Below are 15,328 nucleotides of genomic sequence, written 5' to 3' on the forward strand. Positions count from 1 at the left end.
AGCGTTAAAAAGCGTTCTAGTTTTACTTGGTTTTCTATGCCCCCCTCACTGCTTCTTAGATTTTCCAGGGCTTCGCCCACCCACACCTATCGCGCTTTTTTGATTGAGACCAATTTGGAAACACTGACGACCGCGTTAGCTGTGCCGAAAACGAGACGGAACCACGTGGCGAGCACAGCCCTCCTGACGAGTGAGCGAGCGACTTGAACCTCGCCAAGTTGGGACTGCCTAGGCCTCTCTTCAGCCTGGTGGCCCAGCCGCCAGTCCCCCTGCTGCCGGGGTGTACTTGATTTGGCCTGAGGTCGTGTCTCTCTCTTTCGTTCTTGGGTTCGCTCGGTCTTTCGGCTCTCATCTCTGGTGTCATCATGACGGTCTCCGGTACTCTGCACACTTACGAGGACAATTTCCGCGCCTTCAAGGCCCTGATCGCGCCAAATATTCGGGCGCTCAGGTCAAGACCGCTCCGGTGACCTTGGGTCAAGAGAAAAGTCCGCGGCCTTTTTGGCCAAGTTCCCTTGGGCAAGGTGCCGACCTTTGAGGACGACTCTGGCGTTTGTCTGTTCGAGAGCAACGCCATCGCTTACCAGCGTGGCCAATGAAGCCCTCCGCGGATCCGACCCCGTGCAAAAAGCCCTGGTCCAACAATGGATCAGCTTCGCCGAGTCCGAGGTAATCCAAGAGTCATGGTCGATATCAATCGAAAGGCAAACTTTGTCGGATTAGTGTGAGACCCAACAGGATGAGTTCAATGGGTCGAATCGGTCAGTCTCGACCTCAAGGGCTAGGGGCTGTTTCATCATTCATATCATCCATCCAGTGATGGACACCGCCCAAGGTTTGGACCAGGCTGACTTGAGGTCTAGCTCGGGGATTAACGGAATAATCACTCAATCAAACGCTCACCAGCTCTTTCATCAGTGTCTCTTCCACGGTTGTGGGCGGATCCTTGTCAATCCATCCGTTTAGGAAGAACTGAGCAGCGTTAAGCCCAATAATCATTCGATGACTACACTTCCTCTCTCAATTGTTTCCTTGGGCCAGTTCACTCACTGTATTCGACATGAGCGCGAGATCACACCATCTGTGTGTAACTTTTTTAAAACCGAGAGTGACCCATACCGATTTTTTTATATTTTGATTTTTTTTTGTGGCGGGTGACCCCCACTAACGTTTAAGGGTTTTCTTGTTCTTGGACAGGTTCTACCCGCTGCCTGCACCTGGGTCTTCCAAGTGTTGGGCTTGATGCAGACCAACAAGAAATGCAACCGGAGCTGGACTGAATGAGCATGTCTTCAGGTCAACTGACGCTGGGTGGCCAGGATCAATGACATTTCGTGAAATTTCGTCTGACAGTTGAATTATTCCCATGAAACGTTCGTTATTCTGGTTTCTTTTAAATCTTACAAACATGCACTTAGAAAGAGTAGAAATGTAAAAACATGCTTGTGTGGGCATAACACATGTGACAAAAAAAAGATTCGGACATTAGCACAGAAATCCCATATTGTATTGATTGGCCTTGTTTAGCAACGCATCTCGAAAGTGCAACAAAAATGAAACACATAATCGAAACCATGATGAGGCATTTGCATTCTTTCACTCTCCCACAATATTACTGTTAATAATAATGTTGTTAATAATATTAGTTAGTAATAATGTGTTATAGTGCCATGATTGCACCTTTACGTAATCAAGGTAATTCCAACACGGATGAAAACTGCAACTTGAGCCCCTTCAAAACTCCGCCAACGCTTTGCTCTTACAAAGTGGTCAGACTACTTCAAAACCCATTTTATGAACTGTGCCAAGAAGAGTACTTGCTTGACAAGGAGTCGTATTAGGGGCTCTACTTAGAATTTGGATGCACTGTCATTGATTCAAATTTGTACCCTAGTTGTCTTAGGTATCTTGACTAGGAATTGGAACATTTTGACACCCAGTGACAGCTGAGACAAAAGTATGCAATCCCAGCGCCCTTGATCAATATATTTATAGAATTGTCTGTGGATGGGATCAAAAAATAATCACGGGGAGCTGCGAGTAGGGTCAACTTTTTACATATTCTAGTGTCGTATCGGAAACACTGATGTGACCGGTTTGCCTCTGAAGTCAGCATCCAAACCTGTGCTTCCTAGTTTGATTCCTATTTCATTTTTCAGGTCAACTGTGATTGCACGGTCTGGACCAAAAATTTAAACAGGGATCAAACTTGGCAGTACTGGTTTGAAAACTTGTGGCGCAAGCAGATTGGTCACATCAGCAATCAGTTAGCCTCAAATGTGACCCTGATTTTTTGGGGGGGCCAAGTTTGGCTTGCTCCCCTAGTTTTATGAGTTTTATGCTTAAGGGATTTACCTTTAAGGCCAATTCCGAAAAAAAAAACCTATCTATTTCAAGTATAATTTGACATCACGCTGATGTCACTTTCTATTGTTCGTATTCGTAGAACATACATAGTTTCCACATCAATTTAGTACTTGTTAGTCATGTGACGTAGATTCAAGTTACATATTTCAGTCATTATCAGCCCTCTGTACTGGGGCCTCTTACGGAGATTATGGCCACTAATTGAAGAACTTTGATACATTGACACAACCAACAAAAGAAATAAAACCGGGTTTTGTAAATCACTACCCACGCTAGTTTGAAAAGAGCTGGAAACACTGACTGCCACAAATCACTGACTTGAAATCGGTAAACGTTATTCTTCACCGATTAGTTGGCGGTGCTACTTTTTGAAACTTAACCTAACCTTATCAAACCTAACCTAACCTTACCTAACTTAACCCAACCTAACCTAACACGATATTAATAGCCTTTAAAGTCTCTCTCCAAACCTTTCTAACACTTTGTCACAAATTTAAAAAATGAGCACCGCCAACTAATCGGTGGAGAATAACGTTTATCCTTGAAATCAGTCTAGTTCTTGCCTGAATGGGGAGAATTCCCAAAAGAAATTTCGGCTTTCAGGCTGGCCAAAAAAAAAGAGCGTTTACCTTAAGTTCGAAATGGTTATGTGCACGAGTCTTGCACAACCAATCACTTTTATAAGAAATCTAAGAATGTGAATGACGGAAGTTCGACACTTCATGGTGGAATAAAACCAAGATTTCTATAGATTTCATCACCCAAATATTGCATGGCGACATTACTCAATCTTGTTGCGAGAGATGCATTTCTTTAAATCAAAAGGCTAGTTGTGTTCAAAGTTCCTGACATTGAAGGGTACAGTTAACTATTTTGAGAATTAATTTGCGCTTTGAACATTTTCCGCATCATCTCAAATTCTTTTTAGGGCAACGCTGATTATGGTCATGACTTCCTCAGGGTTACTCAGCCTGGCAGAATTTCCTTGATCCGCTCAAAGAACAGAATTAAGGTGCTCAAAATGGCTCAAAACTGATCACATTGGGTCTATTTCTTTGTCATTTTGTCATAAGTACTATTGAAATATCTTAGGCTGGCTTTTATGATCCTGTCGTCCGGATGTAATGGTACATGGCCATCTATTGGCTGGCAGCCCTGGATTCATGTTGAGTTTTGTTTTGACATTGACAACGAGAGAAGCAAAGAGCGACCGAACGAAGGAAGTAGAGCTTCAAGATCTGACGAGACCTGTAGTGACCCACTAGTATGAAAGGACTACTATCTTCTTAGGCAAATGTATTTAGGATGAATTGATTCAGTTTTCATTATGGCCGAGAAAGTGACGTTTCTCAATGGAACCCCCAAGGTAATGCTAACTTTTTGACACGCTTGGTTTGACTCAGATATTGAACTAAACCGATTATAGAATCATATGAGAGGGCACTTTTTGAAATAGGGGAACCAAAAAGAGAACTTTGGTAGCTTCAGACTTCTTTCAGACTTCTTCAGACATATGATTGAAAGTACTAGTTTTTGTTCGTACTTTGTTGTCCTTGGGGTCTTGGACATATTGTCGCGAGATTGAAGAAACATTTTTGCCATTGTGCCATTGCTTTGAAGAAGTCTTAGCTCATGAAGTCAGATTGATGGCTTTCAATTGCTACGACTGAGAACCGACGTATTCAATTGGAAAACGCCAGCATAAAAGGATAACCTTTAAAACGTGCTAATTAGTTGCACAGTATGCTTGGTACTTTTATGAACAAGGCCGACTCGAACAAAGTTGTTCTTTTCGATTCGCTGGTTTCAAAAAGGGTTTAATTTAGAATGAGTGTTATTTGAGCCAGTCATGTTAAGGTGAGGATATAACATTCATATAAGCTTATTTTCTTCGATGATGCTTTAGTCGTTTTATGTCCGAACTGAATCGCAAAGCCAAGAGGTGGCCCGGTTGGAGCACGAGTTGCTGGAAAGATATGGAGTTCCTGGAAGTGGTGGCGTGGAAATCCAAGACAAATGTCGACTCTCGAAGAAAGATCGTCTGAAGGTAATTGATCTGAGGAACTAGACATAGTCCTGACCGATTGTCAAAAAATATAATGACCCGTTGATTTTCAATCGCTACAGAGAAAAATTAGCTCCCAAATATAGAGGATTGAAAGCCTCTAGTTACTTTTCTTTTATTCATCTGTATTTGGGACCAGTGACCAAATAGTAGCCAAAAATAGTTAAAATTAGTGGTCTGGCAATGAATGATTTTAGAAAGCAAGTAGAAAGCTGAATTACATATCAACTTTGTCAATGGTGTCATATGTCAAAAGCTAATCGAAGTGAAGTTCCCAGATAATTTTAACCTCCTACGTGTATCCAATAGCATGACTAAGTCGTCATTTTGGAAAAGCCTTTTTTGACTATCCATGCGTTTCCGTTCTTCACTTTCTTTCAGCCGGGATTTTCTTTTGGCATTCAATACAAAGACGTCGAAGGCCGGCCCAAGTTTGGCCGAGTGATCTTGGCCGACATCCTGACTGAGGACGACGTGACCGTCAGCTACTTGGACTTGAGCTACGTGGCTGTTGTTGGAATCAAGAGCCTTCTAAGGCTGCCCAAGCAATTGAGAGCCATTCCACCGCAAGTCACGTTTTGTACGATGTTTGAGTATATAAACTCGGACTTGAACGAGTCAAACCTTTTCGAGAAGGTGTGGCAAATGGCCAACACTTTGTACATGGTTCGACTGCCTGACGAGGGCTCGGAGAATACGAATGCACCCATTCCAGTCAGGCTAGTGGCCGATATTGATGTCAGCTCTATTATAAAGATGAATTTGGAAGCTCCAGTTTGTCTCCAAGAGGACCCTAAGCACTCATTGAAGGCCAAAAGCCTGGATGATGAATCCTTGATCCATGAAATGTCGGATTGTGGCTGTGGCGATGAGGCTGTGGACCTGAGCCGAGTCAGTTCGTGGCTAGAAGACTCTTCACTCACCGATAAAGAGCCTTCGAAAGTTCCTACCCGTCATCCGAAAATATCAAAAATATCAGATTTGCCTCCTTTGACAGTGACGACTAATGAACAAGGGGCTTTTAAGTTCTTATTTGCTCACATCGAGAGCCCTGGTCGTTTTTTTGTGCACCCTTGGGAAGATACACAAGGTGTATTTGAATCCTTTTTACTCGATCTCAATCAGTTTTATTCGGAGAATGGACGGGATGCCTCTCACAAAATCGAAGGCCACATTCGCCAAGATTCCTTGGTTGCAGTGTATTCAGAGTCCACTTGGAATCGCGGGTGCTTGAAAGAACACGTGGACGCTGACCTCAAGAAAGTGTTCATGATTGACCACGGGGACACCGTCGAAGCTCCTACCAAAGATCTGAGAGTCCTGGACAAGAAGTTTTGTGCTCAAGCGCCATTGGCGAGAGAATGCTCCCTTGAAGGAGTCCAAGTTGTTCCGGCAAAACTACCTCAAGCTGTGAGCCTCATGAACGAACAAAGCGATCTTTTTGGACAAAAATCCTGGTTCATTGGCGTCCCCGATGATGTGGAAAATAACATCATGTCCCTAGATGTGCTCGCCCAGGAGTTTGAAAATGACGATGGATCCATCCAACCGACCCTTTCTTTGAACGCCTTTCTTGTGGCTAAGGAAGTCTGCCTCAGCGATACACATCCCCAAACCTTGGACTGGAACCCGATCGGCGATGACTATGCAGCCGGAGACAATTTTTACGACTCTGCGAGTCGTCAGCAATATCCCAAACAGGTTGGAGCACGGTTCCATGGGCCCCAAATTTGTAGATTCTTTCAGAACAGCGGAAGATGCATGAAGGGCGACGCATGTCCGGATTATCATCTTTTTACTGGGTCCAGTAAGTGATAGCCGGAACAATGAACTGCTTTGTACAATATTATCTAATTTTAAAACATTTTCCAGATGCTTATACGGAGATTGATCGCGATAAGACCATGACAGCGGCCTACAACGAGATCACACTACCCAGTAAAGAGAGCGACACTTGCATACAAGTGTCGTCTATTCAGAGTCCGAGCAATTTCTACATTATTCTGCCTTGGGGCCCGATCGACATCAACCAAGCCAATCTGGATATCTTTGAATCAGCCGCGGATCAAGAGCAAAACTTGGAAGTGTTGTGTTCCGAAATGACACGCTACTACAACAGGATCGATCAAACTTCCAAGCGGGTTCAGTCTAAATTCATTCGAACAGAGATTGTGGCGGCCTTTTGTTCCCATGAGAAGCAATGGCTTCGTGCCAAGATCTTAGACGTGCCTCTAGATCAAGAAGATCATTCTACCTTGACCGTGTTCTTCGTTGATTTTGGCAATTCTCAAGATGTTGCCTTGAAATCGATCCGGAAAATCCAGCCCGCCTTTCTTCACCTGCCTTTTCAAGCCCTCCAATGCTCATTGAGTGGAGTCAAGCCTTTGGGCGATTTGTGGACAAAGGAGGCCACGGAGTACTTCTTTCAATTGGTTCACGACAAGACTTTTTTGGCCTCAATTGAATGTGTCAATCCGAATTGGCCTTTGCAATTGACACTAAGGGATATGAAAACTTCAGAAGAGACGGTGGTCCAAGCCCTTATCAAATCTGGGTTTGGAGATCAATGCAATGGAGGGATCATCGGATTGAACACTAATAGCAAATACATTCCGGGTTGATTTTGGCTTGTCAGAAACTCGATTCTATCGCGAGCAGAGACCGTGGAATGATAAAGAATCAGATTGAAAAAGACTCGAATTGGTTCGTTTTTTCAGTGTTTAAATAAAACATATTGACAACGTTTTCTGTCTTTTCAAGTAACAAAAACCTTCATAACAACTTTTAGTAAGACTAGACGAAAGCATAAAATATTCGTTCAGGTAGAAGCAACTCCGGGATTTCGTCATTCCTGGCGAGTTCCTCGAAAGACAAGGCATGATCATGGTTGACATCCAATTGTGTGAGAATATTCCTTGCCGTCCTTCGAGCCCATAACTTAGATTTGGGATCCAAGAACGGGAAAAGTTCTCGCTTCGACACCTGGCCATCCCGGTTCTCGTCCAAGACCTCAAATTCTTTCTTCTTGACCTTGGAACTCGGCGCTCTTTGAGAGTATTCAGTCAAATCTAACATTTGATCCTGATTTGTGTCCAACACCAGGATCATCTCGTCCACCTGCTGCAGAAGATTGGGATGAGAGAATTCCGGGTGCGAAAAGGACAAGAACTCGTCGATATTCAAAGCATTGGGATTAGTTCTGGCTGCTTCAGACCATCGAGCTTTCGCTTCGGACAGAGCTTCCTTGGCGTCCCTGGGTGCCAAAGATGGATAATCCTGGCGGAATGATTGAAGCCACTCATCCCACTCGACCATCCCATTGGTGGTAATCTTGTCCAATTGGAAGAACTTACGCATGTTCGATTTTAGACAGTTTTGCATATGTGATTGAACAGTCACACTGATGGACTGAGCCAGTTCCTTGTGGGACACTAATCCGTCCTCGTTGCTGTCCACAGTGAGGAACACTTGCTTCAAGTTGCTTCCATCCTTTGCACTGCGATCCACTCTCACTTTAGGTTCCACTCGGGTGTGAGTGGTAGCTGGATTTCTTCTTAGACCTGCTTGTAACCCCACTTTGACCAGAGCTACGACCAAGAGACTGGCTAGGATTCCATAGAGAAAAACCAGGGACAGTTTCCTCCAAAGCATTGTTGGTGTCTTCTTCACATAACGTCGTTCTGACGAAGACACTTTTTCCAGGTGCGGAAGTGCATTCACCTTGATGCTTCTGATAGTTCTTATGGGAAGGTAGCAAGCTAGCCCGTGTGGATGGAGTCTTCGCCATTTTTACCTGGATGAAGTACGACAAGCTCGAAGAATCCTTAAGTCATTCGACTCAAGAGCATTTCAATTCCCCCTAACCTTCAGTGCGTGCTCGAAGATCACTTCATCTTTAGATTACTACCTTTTACGAGAATCACATCGCTTCTTTCGGAAATTCAAAATAGGCTGCCTTCAAGTGCGAAAGATTAGTGCAAATTAGAACTGTAGGGGATATGTTCATCAGCAAATTTGGCTAACGTCGAATGATTCAACGGCAATCGTCAATTTTCGAATAGAATTGTAATATTCGTAGGAAACATTGAATACTTGTGAAAGACCTAAGGTCGAAATGTTGGTATTCAATGGAAAGAGAAATTTCGGCGATTTCTATCGTTTGAATTTTAAGCCGCAATCCCCACCGACAGTTTTTGCTCAAAGTTTGTTGCGCGAACATTGTTACCAGAGGGCTCCAATTGTTACTTATCCATGACAAAATGTTTAGTGCTACTTCTTTGGCTTTTTAAAAGCCAATTTGAGTGTGTATTTGGCCAATTTTTATTTGCCTTTGATTTACAGCCAAATGACATTTTAATTAACGTATTCCGCCCACCTTTTGTTGTTAACGAGTGACGCAAATTTCGCTGGGTTTGTCATGGACTCAGATGGCAACTCTCTCGTTCGGCCTGCCATCCCCGATGATGGCAAGTTCCCGCTTCGCTCGCTAAGACCGCCAACAAAAATGAGCACCCTTTTCTCGAGAATGACCACAGGTCACACCACCCATGTAAGGTGTTAAAGCAACAGCTCATGGTGTAGTTTAGATAAATCCAATCTCATTCCTCGCTCAAGATCTAAATTACGTAGACAGCAATCAATGCATCCATCTGTCTCGTTCTAGCATACAAAAGCAAGTCAAAGTTCCCGCCGATTCGATCCAGTTGCACAACAATCACCAAAATCATTCTTCCATCTGCTTCTTAAGGGCTCATTTGCGGCCATATCCATCCAAGTTTGGGTGTGTGTGTGTGTGTGAATGCCTGTGCTCCAGGCATGAGACGATAGCCAACACCCTCCAGGATCGATCCAAACTGTACCCGCAATCCTCCTCTGGTCTGGCAACATGAAGCTGACCTCGGTGAGTATCTTCAACGTGGTCCACGTTCAACATTAGCTTGACTCATGGATACGGTCGTCCCCTCTCGTCTCACCCGTCTCATCACGGTGGTCAAAAAGCCTTATCAAGTTATGAGAGAAATACTCGAATCCATCTTTTCCAGTTTTCTACCTCGTAAAATTACAAGGAGCATTTTTGATCTTATATACTCATTGAATTCTAGTTCAGATAAAAAAAAAGTTACCAGGGTATCTCTGGATATTTCAATCAGCCTTCAAAAAGGCTTTTCAACCACTGCGGCAGTCGTCTCACTGGTAAGACGAGAGGGGTAAGCTGATCATCCAAGAATCCAGCTGTAATTGCCATGGATGCCATGAATTGGGCTTGTGACTCTAATCCACGTTGTTCGATTCTCCGTTTTTCTCCGTTGACAGATCTCAAGCATGCGGTACTTCTTGAACCACACGGCTCATTTCTATAGTCGCACGGTTATGGTGAAGGATGATGATGTGGACGAGGCCATGAAGATTCTCAACGGCATCATGGCCAATGAAGGTTTGCTTAAGCGTTGGAAGCTCACGAGAAGGTAAAGGCCGTCAAGACTCAATGGAGAAAGGAATGGAGGAGGTGCCTGATAGACACCCTAAGATCAATGCTGAAGGACGAATCTCTTGCGTTTAGTGCAGAATATCAGAGCTATTTGGTTTAGTCGCTGGTGGAGTCAACATTACGTGCAGCTTGCAGATTAGTGATGGTATGACGCAAATACGAGGTAGTCTTGGCGAGGAAAAAGTTATATCTACCGAATAAGACGCTTTTAATTAAGGTTTGACATTTTTTTTTTTGTAATGTATTGGTAATTTTCAGCTTATGTTGAGCAGAGAGACTTTAGCTGGATTCTTGGATGATCAGCTTACCCCTCTCGTCTCACCAATGAGACGACTGCCACAGTGGTTGAAAAGGCCTTTTGAAAGTTGTCAAAAATATCCAAACAAATCCTGTTAGCTTTTAGGCATTTGACCATTTAGTCTCGGGTTGGATTCTGTGGCATACTTGCTTGAATAGCTTCCGGATTCAATACATAGATTAGATCAAAATTAATCACCATAATTTTAGGCCATAGAAAACATAGAAAAGATGAATTCAAGTAATTTTTCTCAAAACATGATCCAAGCTTTTTGACCACCGTGATGAGACAGGTGAGACGAGAGGAGACGAGAGGAGACGAGACGATTGTATGCAAGAATCTAGCTTTGATGTCGGATTTACTACGGATCTCCAGAAAGAGGCAAAATAGTGCCACGGAAATGACATTATCAAATGAAGACCCTGTGTGATTTCTTCCAGATATGAAAAGCCCACTTGGGAGAGGCATCGTGTGAATTACGAAAGGACTCACGCCATTTACAACGAGGATATGGGCAATCGAATCCAGTTCATATTGAGGAAACGTCGAACTAACCCGTACCCGGGGACCAATTGATCTTGTTCCAACGGAGGATGAGTGCCACTTAGTATTAGTAGAGGAAATGAACTTGAAAAAGAAACCATCCGAAGACTCGTACTTTCCACACATCTCACTTCATAATGGACTGTTTATTCGACGTTCGTCATAGGGAAAACGGTGTATAAAGTAGTCTTAGCAATAGTAGTAGTTGTTTTTAGTTTTGTTCTGAGGCGCTATTCGACGCAGTAATGGTTGAAGGCGAAGAGACAATCGCATTTCTCGTAATAAATCAGATACATTGCGTAGTTGTGGCATTCGAAACGAACAGGATTCTTCGGAGATGGACCTGGCAGGGCGATTCCAAAAACAGGCGGTTGATAATATTGCGGGCAAAGTGGGGATTCGAAGGAGAGAGGGGGCGGGGACGAGAGGCGGAGAACGGTGGAAGATGTGGACGGTGGCGGCAATGTTCTCCCTCTATCTTTTGGCTTCAAGGCATCACAATTGCTTTTCTTCGATTGATCTAGTTTTATTCCAGCGGGTATTTCGTATCCGTGTGAGCTTTTTTGGATAACCCTCTTTTCCAAATTCTTGGATGTGGATTTCTTCTTGTCGAATGGTTGGACTACTTTTCTTTTTCTGTTATTTCAGTCGCTCTCGTCGTCTTTGTTCTGGCGTTTTCCTCTAGTAATAATAATGATAATAATAATGATAATCATAATAATAGGGCGACAATGGTGAATGTAATAATAATAATAGTAATAATGGTGCTACTAGTTACGGATAGAAGCAACGCCGTCTCCAGGTACGACCTTTTCCAGACCTGCCCCCCTCCCTCACCCCCTACACTCGCTCTTTTTTCCCTTCCCCCCCACGAACACGCCCTCAACGGCCACATACTTTCGTTGTGTAGATAGATGTCTCTCATCACGAGGCGTTGTACGCTTTCCAGAGGAGAGGAGATCGCTTGAGGGCTTTGTCTTGCTCCATGAGGAACAAGAGATCACGGAGATGAACACGTTTGGTTCGAGACCGGGGCGGCATGGAACCACCGGGTCCTCCACCTGGGCCTCCGAGACGGCCTCCTGACGGAAAAGAGTCGTCCAATTTGAGTCGCTTCTTGGACCCCCCAATGGCCAATAAGGCGGTGTTGTTGGCCTTTTCGTGGCGGAGCTGTTCCTCTTCGAGACGCTGGAGCTCCCTCGCCTTGGCCTTGAGCTTCTCCTTCTCCGGATCTTCGGTCTTGGTCCGAGATTTGGCGGCCTTCAACAAGATCTCTCGCTCGGCCTCTTCGTGTCGACGTCGTTCCAAACGGTCAAGGTCGTTGAGGAAGCGGAGTTGGCTTTTCACGTCCTGAGAGATCTCGTAGTGGTCGCCCTCCAGTTTGATCACGTCCATCCGATGCTCGGCTATCACAGAGAGTTTTTCCAACAACGTTTTCAGTCGGTCTTGGGTGGCGTGCGAGACTAGGGCTATCACCTCCGAGGAAGGCTCTTCCAGGCCCTTGTCCCGACAGATCTTGGCTATCCGCTGATGGAGCTGACCCGTTTGTAAGAAGGTCTCGTCCTTGCATGATCTGATTTGAGTTCCTATCATATCGGTCACACCCTGCATCCGTTGGCTTTCCTCGGCGAGGTTGACGCCGCCCATGGCGGCCACATCATTGATATCCTCATCACCGGCCGTGGAGAACGTACTGGACGAGCGTTTTTCCTTCACGGACGGCGGGACAGCCAATTTGGGCGGAGGTAGGGTGGGCGGTCGGGCCAGCCCGGGCATGTTCCCGGGCAAACCTTTGACCAGAGAGGGAGTGACGGGAGCGGGCCCACTCAAACGCGGCGTGCTGGGAGTGGCGGGCGTGGGGGCAATCGTGCTTTTGAGCACGGCCATGGGTTGGCGGTTTTGACCGGACTGCTGAGCCAGCCGTTGCTGTTGTTGCTGGATCAGCTGCTGTTGGAGTACATTGATCGAAGCGGAGCGATGGCTGGGGCTGGCGGTGGGTTGGCCCGGATGCGGTCCCGGATGCCTGATCATGCCCGGAAGGGCTGGACGGGTTTGCAAGACCTGAGGCGGTGGTAGGGGAGGGTGGTGTGGGAGCGACGTTGGGCCTGATTGCTGTTGCTGCTGTTGTTGTTGTTGTATGGAACGCGCCGTGTGGAGTCTGACATTGCGCAGGCTGCCGGGGGCCGTCGGGTTGGCCGCACTACTGACCATTCCGGGCGAGTGTCCCATTGTAGCCATGTTACTATTGACGAGGGGCGGGGCGCGCACCCCGTCAATCGTGAGCTCGCCCTGCCGGAGCGAGCTCTGGAGGAAAGGCAGGCTCTTGCGCAGAAAAGGCACCAAACACGGTTGAGGCGACGAGTTGAGCTCGCGCTGGAGTTGAGTGGTGAACACCTCGGGCTCAACATGACCGTCAATCAGCCCTTGGATGAGGTTGCGAACATTTTTGGCCACATTCGGCGGCTGCTCACTGGCCAACTTGAGTAAAGTGGCCAAGAAGTTCTTGCACTTGAGCTTGGCCATGTCCGGGGTCATTTGTTGACCCATACCACCACTTCCTCCACCACCACCACCACCACCCGCGGTTGAGGAAGCGGTGGTGCTGGCGGCCGGCGCCACGGACGTGGACAGGGATGACGTGTTGGGCGGCCGCATGGACGAGGCCAAGCTAGACGTGACCATAGTGGGTCGCGCTAGTCCCACTGAGGAGGTGACGGCCACACTCATCCCGGGCCGCAGCGGTAAAGGAGCCCGCGGCGCCAGCGACGGTGCCCCCATGGTGGTGGCCACACTGGTGGCCACGCTCGCCGCTCCACCTTGACCCACCCGCAAGATTTGGTACTGCCCGTTATCGGTTTTGACCAACAAGTGGCCGGCTTGCCCGGTGGGAATGCCCTGTCCGGGTTGCAAGCCCTGTAGCGTCTGTAAAGGCACTGTAATGGTGGAGCCGGGCTGACCCGGACGCATGCCCGGCTGACTAATGACGATATTCCGGCCGGAAGTGATGGCGGCCGGCACCTGCGTGGGCGGGGCCCGCGACAGGCCCCCACCGCCCGGTACGCGAATCATGGCCCGACCCGTCCCTTGCGGATTGAGCACGATGGGTGTGCCGCCCCCCGCCCCGCCAATGAGCCCGGCTCGAATTCCACCCGGGCCGGATGCGGGCTGTCCGTGTGTGGGCACTGCGGCCCCGGACACGGGCGTACGGTTTAAGAGCACGCTCCCGTGTGTTGGCGGACCTTGCGCCGCCATGGAAGATTGCACCCACTCGAAATTCACTTCACGTGGCGGCTACGGCCATCACACTTCACGGGGAGACCGCCCGTCCCACGGGCTAGTGGCCGATGCGGCTAAAGGCTCTCAGACGGGACTGAGTGGGATCAGGGTCATCACGGTGTTGGCGTTGTTGTTTATACCAATCCACGAGATGCGACCACTACTACAACGGATCAAAGGACGCCATCTTGGATCCTCCGTGGTTCAACACCAACTGAATCGCTCGCGCATTCGCTCATTTATCCACCAAAAAAGCCAGCCCGAGCCAGCCCCTTCAACGCGTCCTCTTCTCTCTCTTCCGGCCAGCCTTGGGCCTTCCTCGCTCCGGCCCTAGGGTTCGCGCGCCGGTCTCCGGGCCAGGGCAGACTTAAGACGGACTTCTAGCAATATGGACGGTGAACGAGCCGCCCGTCCCTTCGGACTAGCAGGCCAAGCCACTCTGAGCCTCTTTCCATAGTGAACGTATGTTCACAAGTATCTGGCCAAACGGTACCTTCAAAAGCAATATTGCTAAACCTGAGTGGGATCACCAAGCAGAGGCCAAAGATTCAAATTTTAAATAGTCATTGCCACTGTATTTTGACCACCTCTTCTGATCATTCTACGTCACAATTTGGAACCAAATCTGGTCCCATTGAGTCATCTACCGGTTCATTGATTGAGTTAAATGATGTTTATGTACGAGAAGAGATCCAAATCTCTAAAAGTCCATAGGCTGTACCGGACTGCCCGTGGCCCCTTTATCAGACAGGCGCGTGGCTTCTTTCAATCTAGCCAATAGCTTCTACCTTGTGCCTCTTTTCCCTCCCAAAGTCTACGACCTACTCTTCAAGGTGTGGACACTTGAGTATTGAGCCTGAGCTGAGGCCCCTAATGGGTGGGGAAGCTAATAAACTTTACTACATATAGTAAAGTATTTTCCCGTTTTTATCAATCGCGATAACTTGTACCAATTTGGTTCAGTGGTACAGAAATATGTGTTATTGTGAAATATGTTGGTTTTTTTTCACACAATCTTTCAAAATGAATGTCCAGGCAAGGATAAAATGGTACATACATTGTTGCCCTCGGGACCAAGCCAAACTAATGATATATCCAGATTGATCATGAATCAGAATTTTCTCTACCAGGTGTACACCAACGTTAAATGCGTAAATAGGTCTTAAAATGCGAGTGTTTAAATGATTTATGACTCAAAAGAAGCTGCAATTTTGAAATTTGAACTTTACTAACAAGGGTACTTTGGTTCAATGTCTTAATTGTGCTTTTGCTTACTTCTGTTTCAAATTTT

General features: G+C 46.6%; 4 protein-coding genes across 4 annotated transcripts; 2 read left to right on the plus strand and 2 right to left on the minus strand.

Annotated features, from left to right (window-relative positions):
* Positions 1 to 3,522: 3,522 nt before the first annotated feature.
* On the plus strand, positions 3,523 to 7,177 carry LOC131892624 (uncharacterized). Its single transcript, XM_059242448.1, has 4 exons — positions 3,523 to 3,733; positions 4,274 to 4,414; positions 4,814 to 6,239; positions 6,305 to 7,177. The coding sequence occupies exons 1-4, from the start codon at positions 3,695 to 3,697 to the stop codon at positions 7,051 to 7,053; spliced, it is 2,355 nt and encodes a 784-aa protein (XP_059098431.1). The 5' UTR covers positions 3,523 to 3,694; the 3' UTR covers positions 7,054 to 7,177.
* Positions 7,113 to 8,809, minus strand: LOC131892626 (45 kDa calcium-binding protein-like). The gene has a single exon (XM_059242450.1). It carries the CDS (start codon positions 8,081 to 8,083, stop codon positions 7,226 to 7,228), a length of 858 nt encoding a protein of 285 aa, XP_059098433.1. The 5' UTR covers positions 8,084 to 8,809; the 3' UTR covers positions 7,113 to 7,225.
* Positions 8,810 to 9,169: 360 nt separating this feature from the next.
* LOC131892628 (small ribosomal subunit protein bS21-like) lies at positions 9,170 to 11,063 on the plus strand. The gene is made up of 3 exons (XM_059242451.1): positions 9,170 to 9,332; positions 9,746 to 9,897; positions 10,659 to 11,063. The coding sequence occupies exons 1-3, from the start codon at positions 9,318 to 9,320 to the stop codon at positions 10,792 to 10,794; spliced, it is 303 nt and encodes a 100-aa protein (XP_059098434.1). The 5' UTR covers positions 9,170 to 9,317; the 3' UTR covers positions 10,795 to 11,063.
* On the minus strand, positions 10,889 to 14,258 carry LOC131892625 (transcription initiation factor TFIID subunit 4-like). Its single transcript, XM_059242449.1, has one exon. The coding sequence runs from the start codon at positions 14,011 to 14,013 to the stop codon at positions 11,686 to 11,688; it is 2,328 nt and encodes a 775-aa protein (XP_059098432.1). The 5' UTR covers positions 14,014 to 14,258; the 3' UTR covers positions 10,889 to 11,685.
* Between the last annotated feature and the right edge of the window lie 1,070 nt (positions 14,259 to 15,328).

Source organism: Tigriopus californicus, chromosome 2, assembly GCF_007210705.1.
Source record: "Tigriopus californicus strain San Diego chromosome 2, Tcal_SD_v2.1, whole genome shotgun sequence".
NCBI classification, from domain to species: Eukaryota; Metazoa; Arthropoda; class Copepoda; order Harpacticoida; family Harpacticidae; genus Tigriopus; species Tigriopus californicus.

What these genes read in the sequence shown, in the direction of transcription:
- LOC131892624 (XM_059242448.1), top strand. Translation starts at nt 3,695, where the DNA reads ATGGCCGAGAAAGTGACGTTTCTCAATGGAACCCCCAAG. An exon ending in TTCTCAATGGAACCCCCAAG is followed by an intron (nt 3,734 to 4,273) that starts GTAATGCTAACT and finishes ATGATGCTTTAG; the next exon opens with TCGTTTTATGTCCGAACTGA. An exon ending in TCATCTTTTTACTGGGTCCA is followed by an intron (nt 6,240 to 6,304) that starts GTAAGTGATAGC and finishes AACATTTTCCAG; the next exon opens with ATGCTTATACGGAGATTGAT.
- LOC131892626 (XM_059242450.1), bottom strand. Translation starts at nt 8,083, where the DNA reads ATGCTTTGGAGGAAACTGTCCCTGGTTTTTCTCTATGGAATCCTAGCC.
- LOC131892628 (XM_059242451.1), top strand. An exon ending in CGTTGGAAGCTCACGAGAAG is followed by an intron (nt 9,898 to 10,658) that starts GTAAAGGCCGTC and finishes GATTTCTTCCAG; the next exon opens with ATATGAAAAGCCCACTTGGG.
- LOC131892625 (XM_059242449.1), bottom strand. Translation starts at nt 14,013, where the DNA reads ATGGCGGCGCAAGGTCCGCCAACACACGGGAGCGTGCTCTTAAACCGT.